General features: G+C 36.9%; 1 protein-coding gene across 3 annotated transcripts in view; it reads left to right on the forward strand.

Moving 5' to 3' along the window:
* The first annotated feature begins 7768 nt into the window (after positions 1-7768).
* LOC111608378 (non-muscle caldesmon-like) overlaps positions 7769-17128 on the forward strand; it is a 36550-nt gene continuing 27190 nt past the window's right edge. For all 3 annotated transcript variants that reach the window (XM_023332229.1, XM_023332230.1, XM_023332231.1), the window contains exons 1-2: positions 7769-7963; positions 15873-16010. In XM_023332229.1, the coding sequence (XP_023187997.1) occupies positions 7800-7963; positions 15873-16010 (302 nt within the window). In that variant the 5' untranslated portion in view covers positions 7769-7799. The remainder of the gene's footprint in view (positions 7964-15872; positions 16011-17128) is intronic.

Raw genomic sequence — 17128 nt, forward strand, 5'->3', positions numbered from 1 at the left:
ACAAACTCAGATGGGTTTCCTTAGACTGGTAAACTTTTAGGGATTGCAGTTTGTTTTGAACTTTAAAGAAACCGTAATAAGCAAAGTGTTCCTGTGCAGATAGTTCCACATTAAACCAGCACAATTTCAAAGAAAGCAGTCAAAAAGGTACAATGTGGTCTGAACTGAGACTTTTTACTAAAATCACTAAAACTAAAGGATTCAGGGTTACAGCGTTAGCTTCCATCGGTAAAGAAAATGTCCACAACTGGGTAAATAAAACTGCAGCTCCTATAGGATTAGACAGAAAGTTTGGTTTATATGTAACACGTGTGAAGAATCTCTATCAAAGCAGCAGGTTGCTGCCCTGAAGCATGCACCTGTCTGATAACAAGATGCTAAAATCAAATAACCTTTGAGAATAACTGCTGCTGCCCATCAATCTGGGAAACGTCATGAGACGCTTCCAACCTTTTTGTTCCATGATATTCTGCAGAGAGAAGGATTATTCACCAGTAGGAGACATTTGAAGGGGGACTGTTATGTAAAATCTACTCTTTTTTAGCTTTATACTATGTTGCAATGATATTCATTCATCAAGAACATCTTGTTTGGATTCTTTCATGCGGCAATTAGCAAACACCTGGTGGAGCTGAGCATCTGCTGAGCTCATCATATGAGATACTTCTCAGTCCGATGCTGCTAGAGATGGGTGTAAACAGCATGATGGAGGAGCATTGTTGTGACTACGGCAGGAGCTTCTTAAAGCGACAAAGGCCAAATTTTAAGCCATCAAATTGCAAAGTCAAATTTCTTTTAAGTCATATCTGATATATACAGTATTTTTATAACAACTGAAAGCAACATAGTTACTTGATTGTGCTATAAAATGGCACAATGGCTGGAAAATACACAATGCTGCCCCTTTAAGACAGCTGTTCCAGCAAATTTACTGCAAGGTTAAATAGTGCAATGTTCAATGAAATTACTAATAACCCAAGAGCTCCATCTCAGACTCCACAGGCCGCAGATAGCAGATATGTTCATATTCATAATAGGACAATTAGAAAAGGATGAGTTTTTTGGAGGGAGGTTGGAATTGTTGACAGAGACAGACTTCTTTTCTTTTCAACTGTTAGTTCCCATCAATAATGTCAGACCGTCTTTTAGTGTTGCAGTTTGGCCGCCGTCCAGCAGAGGGCGCCGCTGGTCGTCCTTTACCGGAGAGAGTTAGGAATAAAGATGGCGACGCGGCGCCATAACATAACAGGAGAAAGAAACGGTCCAAACAAAGTCCGGTGAGGGATGAATAGTTCACTTTATGTGTTGTTGTTTAGAAATATAAACACTGGACAAGTTCCTTAAGTTTTCACCTCAATAGTTATTCAAACGAAATGTATGACGGAGCAGCTTTAACTTCTCAATTAAAAATAACTGATGTGCTGTGAAGACGGAAACTATCTGATGACAGAAAAGCGGAGGAGACAATGGAGAAAAATGATTACATAATGGAAACAAACATGGCACCAATAAGCAAGATAGTTTAATCACTTCATGGAGCGAAATTTTTAATTCCTTCAAGAGCAACAACAGACATTATTTCTGTATGAACGTCTCTGTGTAAGTGTCGCTTATTTTGTTCTTTTTATCTTTTCCTATTCAGCTGCATAAGAGGTTCCTGTTATACTTTATAAATGTGTCTAAGTTTAACAATGTGAGAGCCACAATTTTCTGTGTATTCAGCTGATGCAAAATATTTTTTAGTTCAGCTTATTATAAAAAATTAAGCCCTTTATGTTGAGAAAAAAAAACTCTTAAGAAAATGTCAATGTCAACTCGTTAGTTGATTGACCTGATCAATCAACTTTAGATTAACTCATTAATTGATCAATTGCATCCCTAATATAAGTCCAAACACAGTGATTGAAAAAGGAAGGAATCGAGGCAATACAGTGGCTCAGTCAAAGTCCAGACCTTGACCTGCGTGAAATCCTGTGGTGGAAAAAATAGGAAGGTTGTGCAAAAACTGATGTCTGCAAATATTTCTCTACAATAATCTGACAAACTGAAAATACTAAATACTCCTACAAATGACTCCGTAAGCTGTTTAATCACACGGTGTACTTAGTAGGTTTTGGGGGTTTTTTCCAGTCAAAGTTTTCGTTGCACTTTGATTCCCTGTCTTGCTGTTTCTGGTTGCCTTGTTGAGTTTGGTGATCTGTCTACCACAGTCAGCCTGGCTGTTTCAACACTCGCCCTGTGTTGAGAGCTGTGGGAGTGTTGCCGTAGCGACCGCTTTGTGAAGTGTTTGCGAGTGTTTCAGGCTCCTGCAGGATTTTGGGGGAGGGAACGCAAGAAATGTCTATGTGCATGCATGTATGTGGAAATCAGTGTTGGCTGGAAGTGCCTGAGTGACCTCATGCACATCTGTGTGTGCTGATCAGCAGAGAGAGTTTTTACAGAAAAAGTTTCACTCATGTCTTTGAGCAGCAAGTCTGGACTGGAAGCTGTTTAAAGGAATAAAATGATTAAAAGCAAAACTAAACCCAGAGCCGGAGCGTCATTTGCTGTGTGACCCGGATCAGCTTGCCGCCTCCTGCAGCTGCTCCTGTTCTGAGTTGCCATATCTTATTCATAACCTGCAGAACAGTAACTTGATCCAACACACTCATTAGACTTCCAGTATTGTTCTCACACTGCAAAAACACTCAAAATATTACCAAGTATTTCTAGTGCAAATATCTTAGTACACTTGAATTAAGAGAAAACTAACATAACTTTTTAGCAAGCAGTAGGAGCTTGTTCTAAGTCTATAATCCCTTAACATTGTTGAAAAAGTGCTAGTTCCTTTGGCAGATTATTTCACTTATAGCTTTGGAAAAATACCTGATTATAAGTGACATAATCTGCCAATCGATGTTGAGGAACTATTGACTTAAAAGAAGAGTTACATGTAAGTTAGTTTTCTCTTATTTCTAGTGTACTAACTAACATATTTGCACGTGAAACTAGAACAAAATTATTTGGAAAGATTTTTTTGTTTTTGCAGTGCAGGCTGCTGATAATGAGTTGTTTTTTTTAAATAAGTTGGAGTGTGTGAATAAGCAGTAAAGTTAGGGTTAATCAGATTATCAGTGGTGGAGAACAAAACTTTGGGATTATTTTGTGACTGTTAATTATTTTGGTAAAATATTAATTTCTTGAGTTTCGGACAGCAGAGTTGTATATGCTAAGCTGTTTGTGCATTGTTTGGTAGTCATTCAGTGATTTATAAACTAACAACAGTATTTTAAAGTCTATTCTCTCAGTGTAGGGACTTTAGAACTGGGGTGACGTGCTCCATCTTTCTGGTTTTAGTCAGAATACCAGCAGCAGCGTTCTGGATCAGCTGCAGCTGGAGGATTGATTTTTTTTTTAGGAAGACCTGTGAAGACGTTGTTGCAGTAATCAATACGACTAAATATAAACGCCTGGATGAGTTTCTCTAGATCTTTCTGCAACATTATTCCTCTACTCCTGGAAATGTTTTTCAGGTGATAGAAGGCCGACTTTGTGACTGTCTTTATGTGGCTCTGATGGCTCAGACCTGAGGCTACACTGATTAGTGAAGTCTTTTTAGTAGCTGTAATAGCTTTAATAAGATCAGCAGACTTCAGAGTTATAGATCTGTGTATCATCAGCATAAAGTTAACATAACAACATTTTTTAGTAAAAGGTGACTCAAAGGAAAAATGGACAAATCCAAGAATTGACCTCTGGGTCACTCCTTAGGTCAGAGTTGCAGTGATGGATTCCATAATATCAGTCATTTCATAAAATCTATTGATTAGTTATACAGCCCCCATAGCATATATCAGGGGTGTCCAAACTTTTTGCAAAGAGGGCCAGATTTGATCAAGTGAAGATGCCCGGGGGCCAATAGTTTGTTCGGACATTTTTTAACTACAAAAGTTTCATGCAAATACACTCTGTTATAAAACTATTTTCATTGTCACAATTATCTTTATCTTTCAAATGACAAAAAAACCAAATATAAGCCACTCAGGCAGATGAGAACAACTCTAAAAACACAAATTCTGCAATTCTTTCATATCTGGAGAGTCAGATAACATTGAACAAACTGTATGAAATACCTTAAATTTACATGAGTTTAAAAATATCTTTGCCTCAAGAACATTTTAAACAGGAGTTATAAGTAATGCAAAGTTGTCTGTTATTATTAAATCTTAAAACAAGTTAATTTTGCTCTTGTCATTTACAATATCTTTCAGAAAGTAATAGTTTGTGTCACATCTACAGGTTCATAACATCAACAGTAATAACCAAATCTTACTCAAGAGTTTAATAAAAATAAGTGCCATAAATCCAAGTGCATAAATGTTTGATTGGCTCTTCACTGTTGATAGTGACAGATGTTACCGTTCAAAACTCTCAGTTTCATGTCCTCAACTCTCAGTGCCACACTGTTACGTGCCAGGCAAACATTCGCAAATTCTTGCTTCTTCTCAGGGCAAAATGTTCTCCACCATTTTCATAACACAGTTTTGATAAATGTATCTTCAGTAAAAGGTTTGCCATGTTTAGCTATTAACATGGCCACTTCGTAGCTTGCTTTGTTGGTATTTTCTTTTGACTCAGGCCTGCGTGAAGAATTGCTGTTGTGATGCCAGTGCAGCTTGGAGCTGCTTCACTTTTTCAGCACGGTCACTCCCTGTTAGCTTGTTGTATGCGTTAGCATGTTTAGTCTGGTAGTGTCTCTTTACGTTGAAATCCTTAAACAAGGCAACCGTCTCACAAATTAGACAAGCACAATTGCCTTGATTTTCAGTGAAGAAGTATTGTAATTCCCATCTCTCTTGAAAGCGGCGGCCCTCACTGTTAACTTGTTTTCTTTGCAGTGGCCATGGCAGAAATGAGTGGAGAGGGGTTTGCTGCACGAAGGCAGACTGATAGTATTAAAGTGGTACTGCCACCATTTGGTGAAAGGAGGAATTACAGTTTCAAGTTTTATGATTTATTTATTCTGTTTGACAGTGCAGGCGGGCCATAAATAATACATTATAAGACTGAAGCTGCGGGCCGTATGAAATCTGACCGCGGGCCATGATTGGCCCCCGGGCCGGACTTTGGACATGCCTGGCATATATCATCTCAATGCACTTAATAAAACAAACAGATCAAATTTATATTCAGAAGTGATCAAATTCATCCAATCTTGCAGAAAGATTAAACTTTATAAATTTCAACTTAATCAGGAAGTCTGACACATGCAGCGTGTTTGCTATTTCTTTATTGAACTATATGAAGTATATTGCATATTGTGCAGCTACAATTAGACAAGAAATAATGCAGCGAAAGAGTTAGAAACCTTCCTAACCTTAGCTTCTATATCACACCAGTCTTAGTATATAAAGATGTCTTGATTTCTTCAAGAAAAAACTCTGAAGCAAAATACAGGGCTTCCAAAGTTCTGCAGAAATATGTAACATGAAAAGCTCAAATATTTACTTCCTTATTTATTTAATTCAAGTTTTGCACCATAATCAGTAACTGAGCAGCTGGGTCTCTGTGCAGGGTCTTCCTGATTGTTTTTACTTCAATATATTTATAGGAGCGCAGAAAGGACTTCATAATAACCATAACAGTCGACGATTTCATGCGCTTAGCCTCCATAAGTCCTTGGATGATATGAATATGTGTAAAACTGGCCTGCAGGCTTGCTTTAGGAGCACATTTACATCACTCAGGGGTATTGCAAAATAAAAAGTGTAAAGTTTATCCTCCTGCCTAACTAAGATCATAAACTTTGCATGTTGAAAAACAAACTCAAAGTTTATTTGGGTAACATATTCAGCAGCAAGACAGTTTCAAGTGCTTTACATGTAAAAAAGATAACAAAATTAACAAAAAAAAATTGAGCTTTACTTTTCTAAATGCACCATGTTTACCCTTAAATATAAACTTAAGAAATATGAGCTGCATTTTACATTTCAGCTGCATATGAAGACATGCAGCTTTAGATAAATACTGCTTCCTCTGACACTGTAATCTAATCGGCATATTTTAGAAAATTCTGTGGCATGAACAAAGCAACTCAGAGATGCAAAATATACAGTGAACATGGGAGTGTTGTGAAATACTGTGCTAAATTACACTGTACAAAAAATAAAACCCTTCATTTGGTTGTACCAAGTGATGCACCGGATTCAGTGACTTCTTTAACCTTTTCAAACAGAAAGTGGCCCCTCCCTCACACCTGTCCTGGAAAACTGCAACATAATTAAAGCATTAGCATGCCAGTCATACCAACATACACACACTATGCAAAATGAGAATCCATAAATGATACATGTATTTCGTACACATGAAAATAAATGATGTCTTACAAGAAAGTGTGTTATTACTTCGCAGTAAAATCCATGTAAAAGATTCGATTTTCCAGCTTTCGATACAGTTGAAACCAGAAGTTTACATGCTGGAGCTTTAAAGGTGACATTATGCTTCCTTGAACAGATTAGGATAAACTAATAGGTGATGTAAAACATTTTTTGTAGAAAATCCTTCTTAGATAATGAGATTTTAGTCTCAGTTCTGCCTGTTTTCATCTCTTTCAGGATGAGTGGAGTTAGGACGTCTTGTCATCAAATGAGCTGCTGCTGGCCACGCCGCCCCCCAACTCAACATTTACCCTCACATATTGAAATGGCTGCAAACAGATCGGCAATTATACAATTGTACATCTTTGAAAAGCAGAAGTGGAGCCTCCTGCACAACCAAAAAAGAATGCAGCAAGTGGTTTCTGGATGATAAGTCAACAACAAAACACTTGTCTTTTCCAGCAGCCATTGTACAGGACATACAGTGGGAAAACTGTTGGAGCAACAGCATCGGAACCAGGGACCTAAAAAGGCTCAACATCCTAATAAAGAAGGCTGGTTCTGTTCTGGTTCTGTTCTGGGCGACTGAGGAACCTCTGGAGATGATTATGTAAATGATTCTTAATAAAATCAAGAAATTTATGGACAACCTTGACCATCCTGTACATGAGGCTTGAGAAAACAGAGTATCTTCAGTCAGAGGCTTCTTCAGATTAGCTGTAATACAGACAGCTACAGGAAATATTTCCTGCCAGCAGCCATCACGATCTACAATAACTCTGAATAATAAGAATTAATGAGTTACAATTTTTGAATTGAATTGAAAACCAGCTGGCCAAACATGCTGGAACTCAGCTAGGTAACGGGGATGGGCTTGGATGGGGTTGCTAGGTAACTGCAGATTGCTCGTCGAATGTGACTTAACAGTTGGAAGGTTTTTGAAACGGCTCATTTTCCAGACACCAAAAACATTAACTTACTGTCAGAAAACAGCAGGGTGGTTTTTTTAAGCGCTTGGACTGTTTTAGAAGCAGTTGAAAATTTAATACAAGTATAAAAATGTTCAAAATGCTTCCTCTGTAACATTTGCTGTTAAAAGCGTTACCCCTGTTTTGGACATAAACATGTAGGCAACAGGAAGTGGATACATTTCAGTGCTATTCGTTGTTAAATAGAAAAAAAAGACTTTTTGTTTCAATACGTATGAAGAAAACAACTCTAGCAACAGACATCCCCCCTAATTACACTTCCCTCTGGAATTACAATGTACACATGCACAATATTGCCACAGATCCACTGTTATGATATCATCTTACTGCCCCTCTGGGAGAGTCACATGACCTCTGTTCAGAGGAGGGGTCGGGCGGGGGGGTCAAACTGTTTCAATGAAAACCACATGGAGGGAGGAGAGAGCTGCGACTGACTGGAGAGGGAGAACCCAACATGAGCAGCACGGCAGAAAAGGGGGCAACGGAGAGCAGCAGCAGGGACGGGTTGAGGCTCAGGAACCAGGAACAGAACCGGGACCACGGACCAGAACCAGCCAACATGTCGGAGTCCATCAAGAGGAGAAACTCCAGCAAGCAGCTCCTGCAGAACCTCATCAGGTGAGACGCAACACAACTCTGGGTCATCACCAGCAGGATGAAGCAATAATAAAATACACGTTAGGGATCTATTTCATTACTATTCTCTCAGGAAAAGATCAGCAAGCTGTAAAATCAGTAAGAATTTAACCAGCTAAAACTGGAAATGTGCAACTTTTACCAAAGTAAAACATAAATGAGCCAAAAATGTAGAAAGTTTTTACTTCCAGATCCCAAAGGAGAAGCTGATGAAATGTTTAAATATTGGGCACTCATGTAAATTTAGATTAACTCCATCTATAATAAGTAACCAATGTTTTGTTTGTACAGATTTATTCAATAAATTTTAATATTACTGAAAACTTTATCACTAAGTGGAAACATGTTGTATAGATGAATGTTTGAAAGTCTTTATTTCTAATTATGACCATTTTTCACTTACACTTCATGAAAACATGACATTTAAAATCAAAATATTATATCAAACCAATAAAAATATTTAATACAGAAATGTGGGCTTAATGAAAAGTACATTTAATATCTGATTTTTAAATGTTATTTTCAAAAGCCTCATCAGAAAGCATATTCTAATTTATTGAATATGAATGTATAGCCTCACTCTAAGATAAAATAACTTTTCGTGTTTCACAAAACACAATATAAAGATGCACAAAATAACAGGATAACTAAATATTTTTTTAAATGAACATATAAGTAAAGGATATTTTACTTCAATTTTTTTCTGAGATTTGGTTTTTACTTTAAAAATTAGTGGAAAACATTTTAACATGCATCCGATTTACCTTTTATTAGAAATACGTTAATTGCAATGAAAAACAACAATACAGCTAACTAACACCTGTTGTTTAAACAGCTTCACCATCAGTGTGAATAAGAGACATCAAGATTTCTGCTCTGTTCTGCTGAACTTGGTCCTGATTCACTAAAATATACCATTTATTTTCATAAAATAAATTAAATATAGAAGCTGAACGCAAAGAAATACATGCTGAGGTTTTTTTTGGCTCCTAGGAAAGGTTTGGATCAACATATGAATTCATGTACAGATGTAAACTAGATTTTTGTTGCTTAAATCTCAAATCTACAATATTAGATTCACTAGCTCATTGTAAAACAAGGATTTTCGATAATTGTACTTTAAAAGAGGGATTCTTCTTTGTTTATTCTCCAGTAAATAGTGAATTTGCAGTCGGTACTTTATTGAAATGGATCTAGATTTTATTGCACTCTGAGGCAGTCCCCCCTCCTCCCATGTTGCTTTAGGGTGCAGTACCAACAATGAACACCAGGGTGCTTATCTAATCGCCCCTGGGTGTAGTAGCTGGTACACGCTGTTCAGTTTTAAAGCTCATAAAGGACCTTATAAACATCAGAGTTGGTATTTTAGTGAGTATCAGCTGCGTATTTAAAGCAAAAAGTATTATTTGAAAACTGACAATAATCGTTAAATTAAAAAAGTCGGTAAATGGCAAACAGCTCCGAGTCGAGTTCAGTTCCAGTGGCTGGAGACAGGAGGACGTGATCTGGATTTTTAATCGATTGTTGCGAAATCTGTATAGAGCGTTTAAATACTATTCAGTCATAATATCATGAAAAATGTATCATATTCACTGATTAGACTCAGAGTTTATTTCTGTTCAGTTTGATTATGATGAACATATAAAACTCAGTTTCTCAGAAAATTTGACTAACAAAAAAAAAGAAATGTTAATTAATCAAGAAAACTATATCCATGTATTTTATAGACTTTATGGACTCAGTGCATGTTTTTGGCTCGTTTTTTTCATCTTGGTTTCATCGTGTAAAGCATCTTGAATTTCTTTGCTGCTGAACTGTGCTATGCAAATGAACTTCCGTTGCCTTTTGCATGAATCAGAATGACAGAGGTCAGCCTGTGGTTCTGCTGAGGTCAGCAGGGCCGAGCTCAAATCGTGGCAGTGACAGATGTCACTCCAGCACATACCAGCTGCCACTAGGTGGCCAGAGAGTGTCCGAGTTTCACCGAACCAATGGTGGCTGTATGTGTGTCTGTAGCCGTGGCATTGTGTCACCAGAAGTGTCACTATAGCTGCCACTGCAGCGATTTGAGCTTGCTGTAAGGTTGCTGTCATAGCAGCCTTTAGGTTCAAATCAGGCCGGTTTTCTGGTCAATCAAGCCCAGTAACACCATGATAATTGGTGTTGTTGGTACATTTGGCACTGGTCCAGGCAACAATCCAGTTCTTTTTCTCCGCAGCCCAGTTCAAAACAGCTCTGACGTTTTGAAAAACCCTGAATGCCTCTGTGTGCTGTCTCTTGAAGCTCCGACGCTAGCTGCTGTCCACGACTTTGAATCCTCCCAATACCACTTGTTTTCTTCTTTGTCCTTCCACTAAACTTTCTGCTAATATTTTTTTTGTTATCTTTAGTGGCTCCTGGATAACAGCTGAATAATGTATGATAAAAAATATGTATTTTTGAATCATAAATTTGTTTTAAAAAATAATATTTTAGTAGTTAAAATATAAAAATATATTGTAATATAATATTAAACAATATTATAATAACCCAGCTCACTGGGTTTTCATAAGCTGTGAGAATATAGTCATTAAAACTGATACAAATATTAATTATTCATTTAGATGCAAGACGATTAAATTAACACACAAAAAATTCAAAACCAATTGGTTTCTGGTTTTATACAATAAAATCATTGAGATTTGCCTTTGTTTTGTTAACACTGTGTGAAGACGTGCCTTTTAAACGTTCTCTTAATTATAAAATGTGTTGGCATTGAAATCCTTTAACTGTTTCTTTTTCTCCAAAACTCATTCAAGAAGACGTTAAATATTATAGAAACAGTTTTCAGACTTTATTTTGGCCTCATCAAACTCGGATTACATCAAACCAGACCAGCTGTTTTTTACGGGTCCAAACTATGTTTCCAGCAAAAAACCTCCATCACGTAATTTGGTTTTGTTTTGATTGTTCCTGCTCTTTCTGTGGCTCTTTCTCAACCCTTCCTCATTGTCAGTGATTTCCTCTTTATGGTGGAACATTTCTGAGTGACTTCACTGAAAATGACACCGATCTCTAACATCAATGGCTTCCTTTATAACTGCAACCTCCTTAATAGCCATGACATCATCTGGCTGCGTTCACACACAAAGAGACGGCCGTCCCCGAGGCCTCCATTGCCTCATTGTTGAAGTGGTGGAAAATGTGATGTTTGTCAGACGGATCTCCTCTGTAATTTGCATGCTGCACATAAAAACTCCACATCATCATGTTAAAAGTCCAGAGCGGGGTAATAACTAGTTACATTTACTTTAGTAGCTTTTTGGAAAACACAATGTACTTTTTACTTTCACTTGAGTATATTTTAGCTAAAGTTTCACCACACACAGACATGCAGTTTTTGTTTATAAGATTTTTATTGAAAGAAACTGATTTTGCTCATTTTTGTTACTTTTTGTGATTTTCCAATTGATTTTTTTTTTTTTTTTGGTCCATCTGATGATGTAATTTTTATATATTAAATTATTGATAATTTGATCATTTACTCAGTACTTCAATAGACTCTTTAGCAAATACTTTTTTACTCTTACTTGGGTCATTTCTTGGATGGATACTTTTTACTTTTACTTGAGTAAAATCCCAGTGAAGTAATTCTACTCTTCCTAAAGTGCAGTTTCTGGGTACTCTTCCCAGTTCTGTAAAGGTTGCAGCGTTCCTCGGCGACGCGTCGCAGGCCAGGCGGCGCTGCGCTGTGGCATGGTCTGCAGCCCTGCATTTTTTCAGTGACTGAATTAGCTGACCCAGACGATACGGCGAGCACATCCTGCCGGTTTTATAGTGCAGATGGTTAATGATGCATTCGCCTCTGCAATTAGCAGGTAATTCACAAGGTGCAAACTGGTGTGTTGGTGTCACATTTGGCATGCAGCTTGGTTTGAAACAGAGGGTGGTCAACAATTAAACTCTGCCACAGGAAATGCGATAAATGAGCTGAAAACGTTGCTTAAAGGAAACAGTCGCTTTATTTCTTCTTCACTTTGAAACAAACTTCTGTTGCTTTTATGTTGCACCAGATTCTGATTCTTCTCCACACTTTCATTTTGTTTTATCATCCTAATTTAATTCAGTTATACTAAACCTTTACTTAAAACATGATCTGAATTTCTATTGCTTTAAAATTCCATTCATGAGATGAATTTCTTCTTGTAGTAGCGCCTCCTAGTGTGCAAACTGCACTGAGATTCATGAATGACTTTCAACTTTACCTCCCAAAGGAAAAGGTGCAGCTTTAACTGGTACAGTTTAAAATAAAGCTCCCATAATAGATGGCTAATAAGTAGTTCATATGTTAATTAATCTATAAACACTTTATAAATCATTATAACTGTTTATTATGTATTAATTGAGGATAAGAAGAGAAAGTCTACTGGTTTCCTGCCCAATAGTGACCCAAATCTGTTATTTTATCTAGAGTTATGTTAAACATTTCAGACTACATTGTAAGCACAATAAGCATTTGTAAATGTGATTTGTTAGCATTTAGTCTCCTTCTCACCATTAATAACTGCATAATAAACAGTTATTAATGATTTATAAAGTATTTACGGATTATAAACGTAACTATTGATTAGCCATCCATAAGGTTAGCCATATTGTAAAGTACGCTTTAACTAAATAGGACTCACCTTTGAAGAGGACAAGTTTAGATTACGAGGTGGCAGATCAGAGCTACTATTACCTGTAAGAGTAGCATATATGAAAATAGAAACAAAAAATCCAAACTCCTGTTACTGAGAAGCTCTTAGGCCAGGCTAATGACGGCTAACTTTGCCCTAAAATTAAGGATTTTTTTTTATTTTTCATCCAGTTGGAACAAACCATCATCAAATGTTTGAATAAGATCAGAAACTGAAAGGCATTTATCTTATTATAATTATTCAAAATGAATAAAACAGGGAGTTTGCTTTTACTTATTATAAATGTAGAAAAAAATAAGTGAAGGATATTAATGAGAGAAACGTTGTTTGAAAGAGTTGGTCCATGTTGAATATCTGCTATGTTTAATGTTTTTTTGTTTTTCAAAAATTGTGACACTTTTGTCTTTCCATAAGCCCACAACTCGCTCTAAACTTCTTATTTCTGCTGAATGAAAACGAGCAGCTTCTGTCTCGTGCCTCTTATTAAAAGCCGTTCTTGCATTGCTGTGGTGTGGAGTGCGTTAAATTGTTTATTTACTGTATCACTTAACAAAAAGACATAAAAATACATGTGTGGATAGATACTTCTCTGACTGATGGGGATTTTATTTGATTAAAGTAAACTTCAATTAATTACAGTCCTTTGTTCAAATTTAGCGAAGGTTTGTCAGCCAACCTTTAAAAAGGACACCAATATGCAGATTGTCTGGAATATCTACTAAATCTATCTGTAATAAAATATAGAGATATAAATAAAAGGTTTATTATCCCTAAAGGAATCAGGCAAAAAGCTGCAGATTGTTTATAATTTATCATCTACCATAAATTGTGGTGCCTGGGTTAAAATGTGAATCCAATCAATATGTGCTTTTATCTCTCTGTGATGCTTCAGTCAGCTGTGATGAGAGCCAGATGATCCAACCTGATCCCCAGTGGATCCATTCACATCCAACAGAACCAGAACTTTCCGATTGCGGTTCCACTGAAACCCGAGATGTTTGATGAAAATCCCACACAGAAATAATCTCAGCAGATTTACTGTGTTCATGTTTAATTTCCTTACTCATCTACACGGATGTTGGCGCTTTTAATCTGTTTTAGTATTCTGCACTGAATCCAAACCTCACTTTTCCGAGATAAAATTAGATTGCGACTTTGTTTTATTCGTTCGTTACCAATGGTATTGGTATGTTCCTGCTGAATACTGAGATGTTCTGCAATTCCTCCTCCAAGCAACAAAAAAAATAAACACTTTCATACCGACTGATTTGGCTCATTTCCTCCTGCACCGTTTCAAAGTTTATGCATTTGTTGGGAGGGAGGTGCCATATTTTCAAGATTTGGACGTATAAATGGAGCTTTTAAAACATTTAATCAAACTCAAATGTATCTGATTAGGATTTTTGGTGATAAACCAACACAAAACAGTGTCACAGTGAAGTAAATCAGTTTTTTATTTCCTTCAGAATATTTCTAATTACTAAATCCTACTTTGTGCAATTTACTCTATAATTAAAAATGCACATCACACTTTCCAATTTTTTGTCCATATATATATGTAATAAAATCCCATAACCTACCATACAGGAAGGTTTGCAGTTGTGACGTGTCAGAATGTGATTTTTATTTACTAAAATAATTTATTTCTTTTCCCAACAACCCTAATATTTTGACAGTTCCTGCTCATCCGTCCTCCCTCTGCAGCATTACCTCAGCTGCCACTCCTCGTCTGTTTCCTGTGGGTTTTTTTCTCGTGAGGTTCACATCAAGTCAAACCTTTCAGCAGCTGAATCAAGTTTATCCAGATGTTCTGGCACAATGAAAGCAGTTATTGTCGTTTTTAATTAGTCCCGCTGGAGGCTTCTTCGAAAAACAAAGTGTTTTCTTTCACGCCACATAAACGTTTCCACAGATTCATTTTTTATCCCATCAAATGAAAAAATATAAATTACGAGGATATTATTATGTATGTATCTCATTTTCAGTTTGATGTCTGAGAAGGTAATTTTTTTGTTACCTGGTTTAAAGCCATAAGTTCATCTATTGAAAAAATTACGGTAGAAATGTTTCTACAGTGAATCTCTGAGTTTTGTTGAAATTTTTTTTTAGGAGTTTTAAAAAAAAAAAATTGCTGAAAAGGGAAGAAAATTTTAATGTGAACATGCCAGATTTAGCCAAAACCTGGCATGTTTGGAAACAAACAAGAGTTTCGGTGCTGCTACTTTTAAAGAAGTTACTCTGGTAATATTTAGTGTACATCTTATCCCTGGAAAATGTTATTTCACCGTGTTATGTTCCAGTTAAGTGCGCTAAATGCTTTGGTTGGAGAACAACCAGTAAACCTGTTACCTGGCTGTTCTTTAATCGTCATCTTCACGGCCAACATCTGAGGAGTTACACCGAGTTCCCTCTCCTGCAGTTTGGCTAGAGAGAGCATCACCTCAACAGGAGTCATGGTGGAAAACAGCTAAAGGTTAATGAGCCGTGAAACACAGATACCGACTCAAACCATTAGCCAACCAGTTAACAGGCCACTGGTGCTCATTATTTCTCTACTGCATGCCAATGGTCATATCTTAAACCTGAGCTTCTCTCTGTCTGAATTTCATAACTTCTAATGATAAAATACAGCTAATAGATATTTGATGCTGTTTGTAAAGTTACATTGTTGCATTATTTAGTCTGCCATAACAGAAAAGCCCACCATGTTATTCATTCATTTATAAATGTTGCAGTTTCAAGCTAAAAAATTAATTAACAAGCTAAATATTTAGCTTGAAGATTAATATTTAGTTTGCTAACTAAATATTTACTTTGAAGCTAAATGTTTAGTGAGCAATCTAAAAATGTCATTTGAGGCAAAATATTTATCAAGCTAACTAAATATTTAGCTTCAAATTACTATTCAGTTACCAAGCTAATTATTATAGCTAAATATTTATATTTGACTATTAATCTGATTGAGCATCGTTAATGCTGCATGTAAACGTAGAAAGGTTAGGGTTTAATTCAACGTTACTTCAGAACATGAACTAATTTTGGCACAAGAAACTCTTTTAAAAGTTAAAATAGCAACTTTACTGTAAATGTATCCTACTCAATCTGAAAGAATCTGACCTGAAACTTTGAAAGTTTTCATAAAAACAAAACAACACAGAATGCACCATAAAACCGGACGCATGCTGACGGCGTGTTGGTGTCCATGCTGGCTGCAGGGTGACGGTGCAGCGGAGCCAGGAGGATGCAGAGGAGGTGGAGCGGGAGCGGCGGAGGAGAGCCAGGGAGAAGCAGAAAGAAGAAGGGATCCTCTCCTTCCCAGAGTCCCGGCAGCAGGACGGCACGCAGAGCACAGAGTGAGTTCAGCACACAGGATTCAGCGCTTCGGTCCTCCAGCTCCCTCAGAGTGCCAAGGGAAACGGTGTGACAGAAAAAAGCAGCATTTCAGAAATAAGATGAAAAACATATTTTTATTTTACAGAACATATTAAACACTTTGATACAGAAGCTGAGAGCCGACGTTTTCCACATATACTTTTTACCAGTGGCTTTCCCAAAATAAAGTGTTGATTTCTTGATGGTTTTCTTGAAATAACAAGTTAATATCCCGTTTTCCTCATGAACCGTTTCATGAGGATTTCCTTTAGATAACAAGGTTATTTTCTTGATGGATTTCTCATCTTAAAAACGTATTCTTGAGAAAACAAACTTGGTTTTCTTAAGAAGATTGGTGTGTGTTAAACCTCACTCCATCCATTATAACTTATCACGAGAAAATTTTAAATTAGCACCTTATCTCGAGTAGCACAAAACGATTTATTTGATTCTGCAACATTTGCTGAAAATTGTTTATTCTACGAGTTGTAACTTCCACCTTTACAGTTATCAATGTTTTAAGTAATTTCACTTTGTGTTTTGAGAAAACTTTCAGTTTGTTTGCATGTGTATTTAGGCCTGTCGCGATAAACGGTAAATCAATCAATCGTACGATAAATTAAAACTATCAACGTCATTAATTATCGGCATTATCGTCTCTTCCGGCCTTTTTCTCTTTCTGTTAATGACACTGAACGAAAAAAGGCTAAACTCCGGTGCTCTCCACTGACCCTCCCTTCCTCATTTCCTTAGTGTAAAGCCCAGCGCACACTACACCATCGTAGAGCTCTCGGCCGATTGTCGGCCCATTTTAAAACCTGACAGATCAAACATTAGCCGACAGAAATCCTAGGTATAACGGTTCGATCGGGTTCGGCCCTGCCGTGTGGTGTCCAGCAATGGGCACAAAATAATGACTACAAGTCCAGTGAACTAATTTTAAAACCAGGCATTAATCAATGCTTTACTACAATCTACCTGCAATGCATGTGGCTAGTGTCAGAGTAAAGTCCTGACTGAATGAAAATCATTATAACCTATTTACGTCATGTTAACGAAGAACAGCTGAAAAGTTACCGGGTTTATCAACTGCGGTAGC

The sequence above is a fragment of the Xiphophorus maculatus genome, chromosome 4 (genome assembly GCF_002775205.1).
Source record: "Xiphophorus maculatus strain JP 163 A chromosome 4, X_maculatus-5.0-male, whole genome shotgun sequence".
Taxonomy (NCBI): Eukaryota; Metazoa; Chordata; class Actinopteri; order Cyprinodontiformes; family Poeciliidae; genus Xiphophorus; species Xiphophorus maculatus.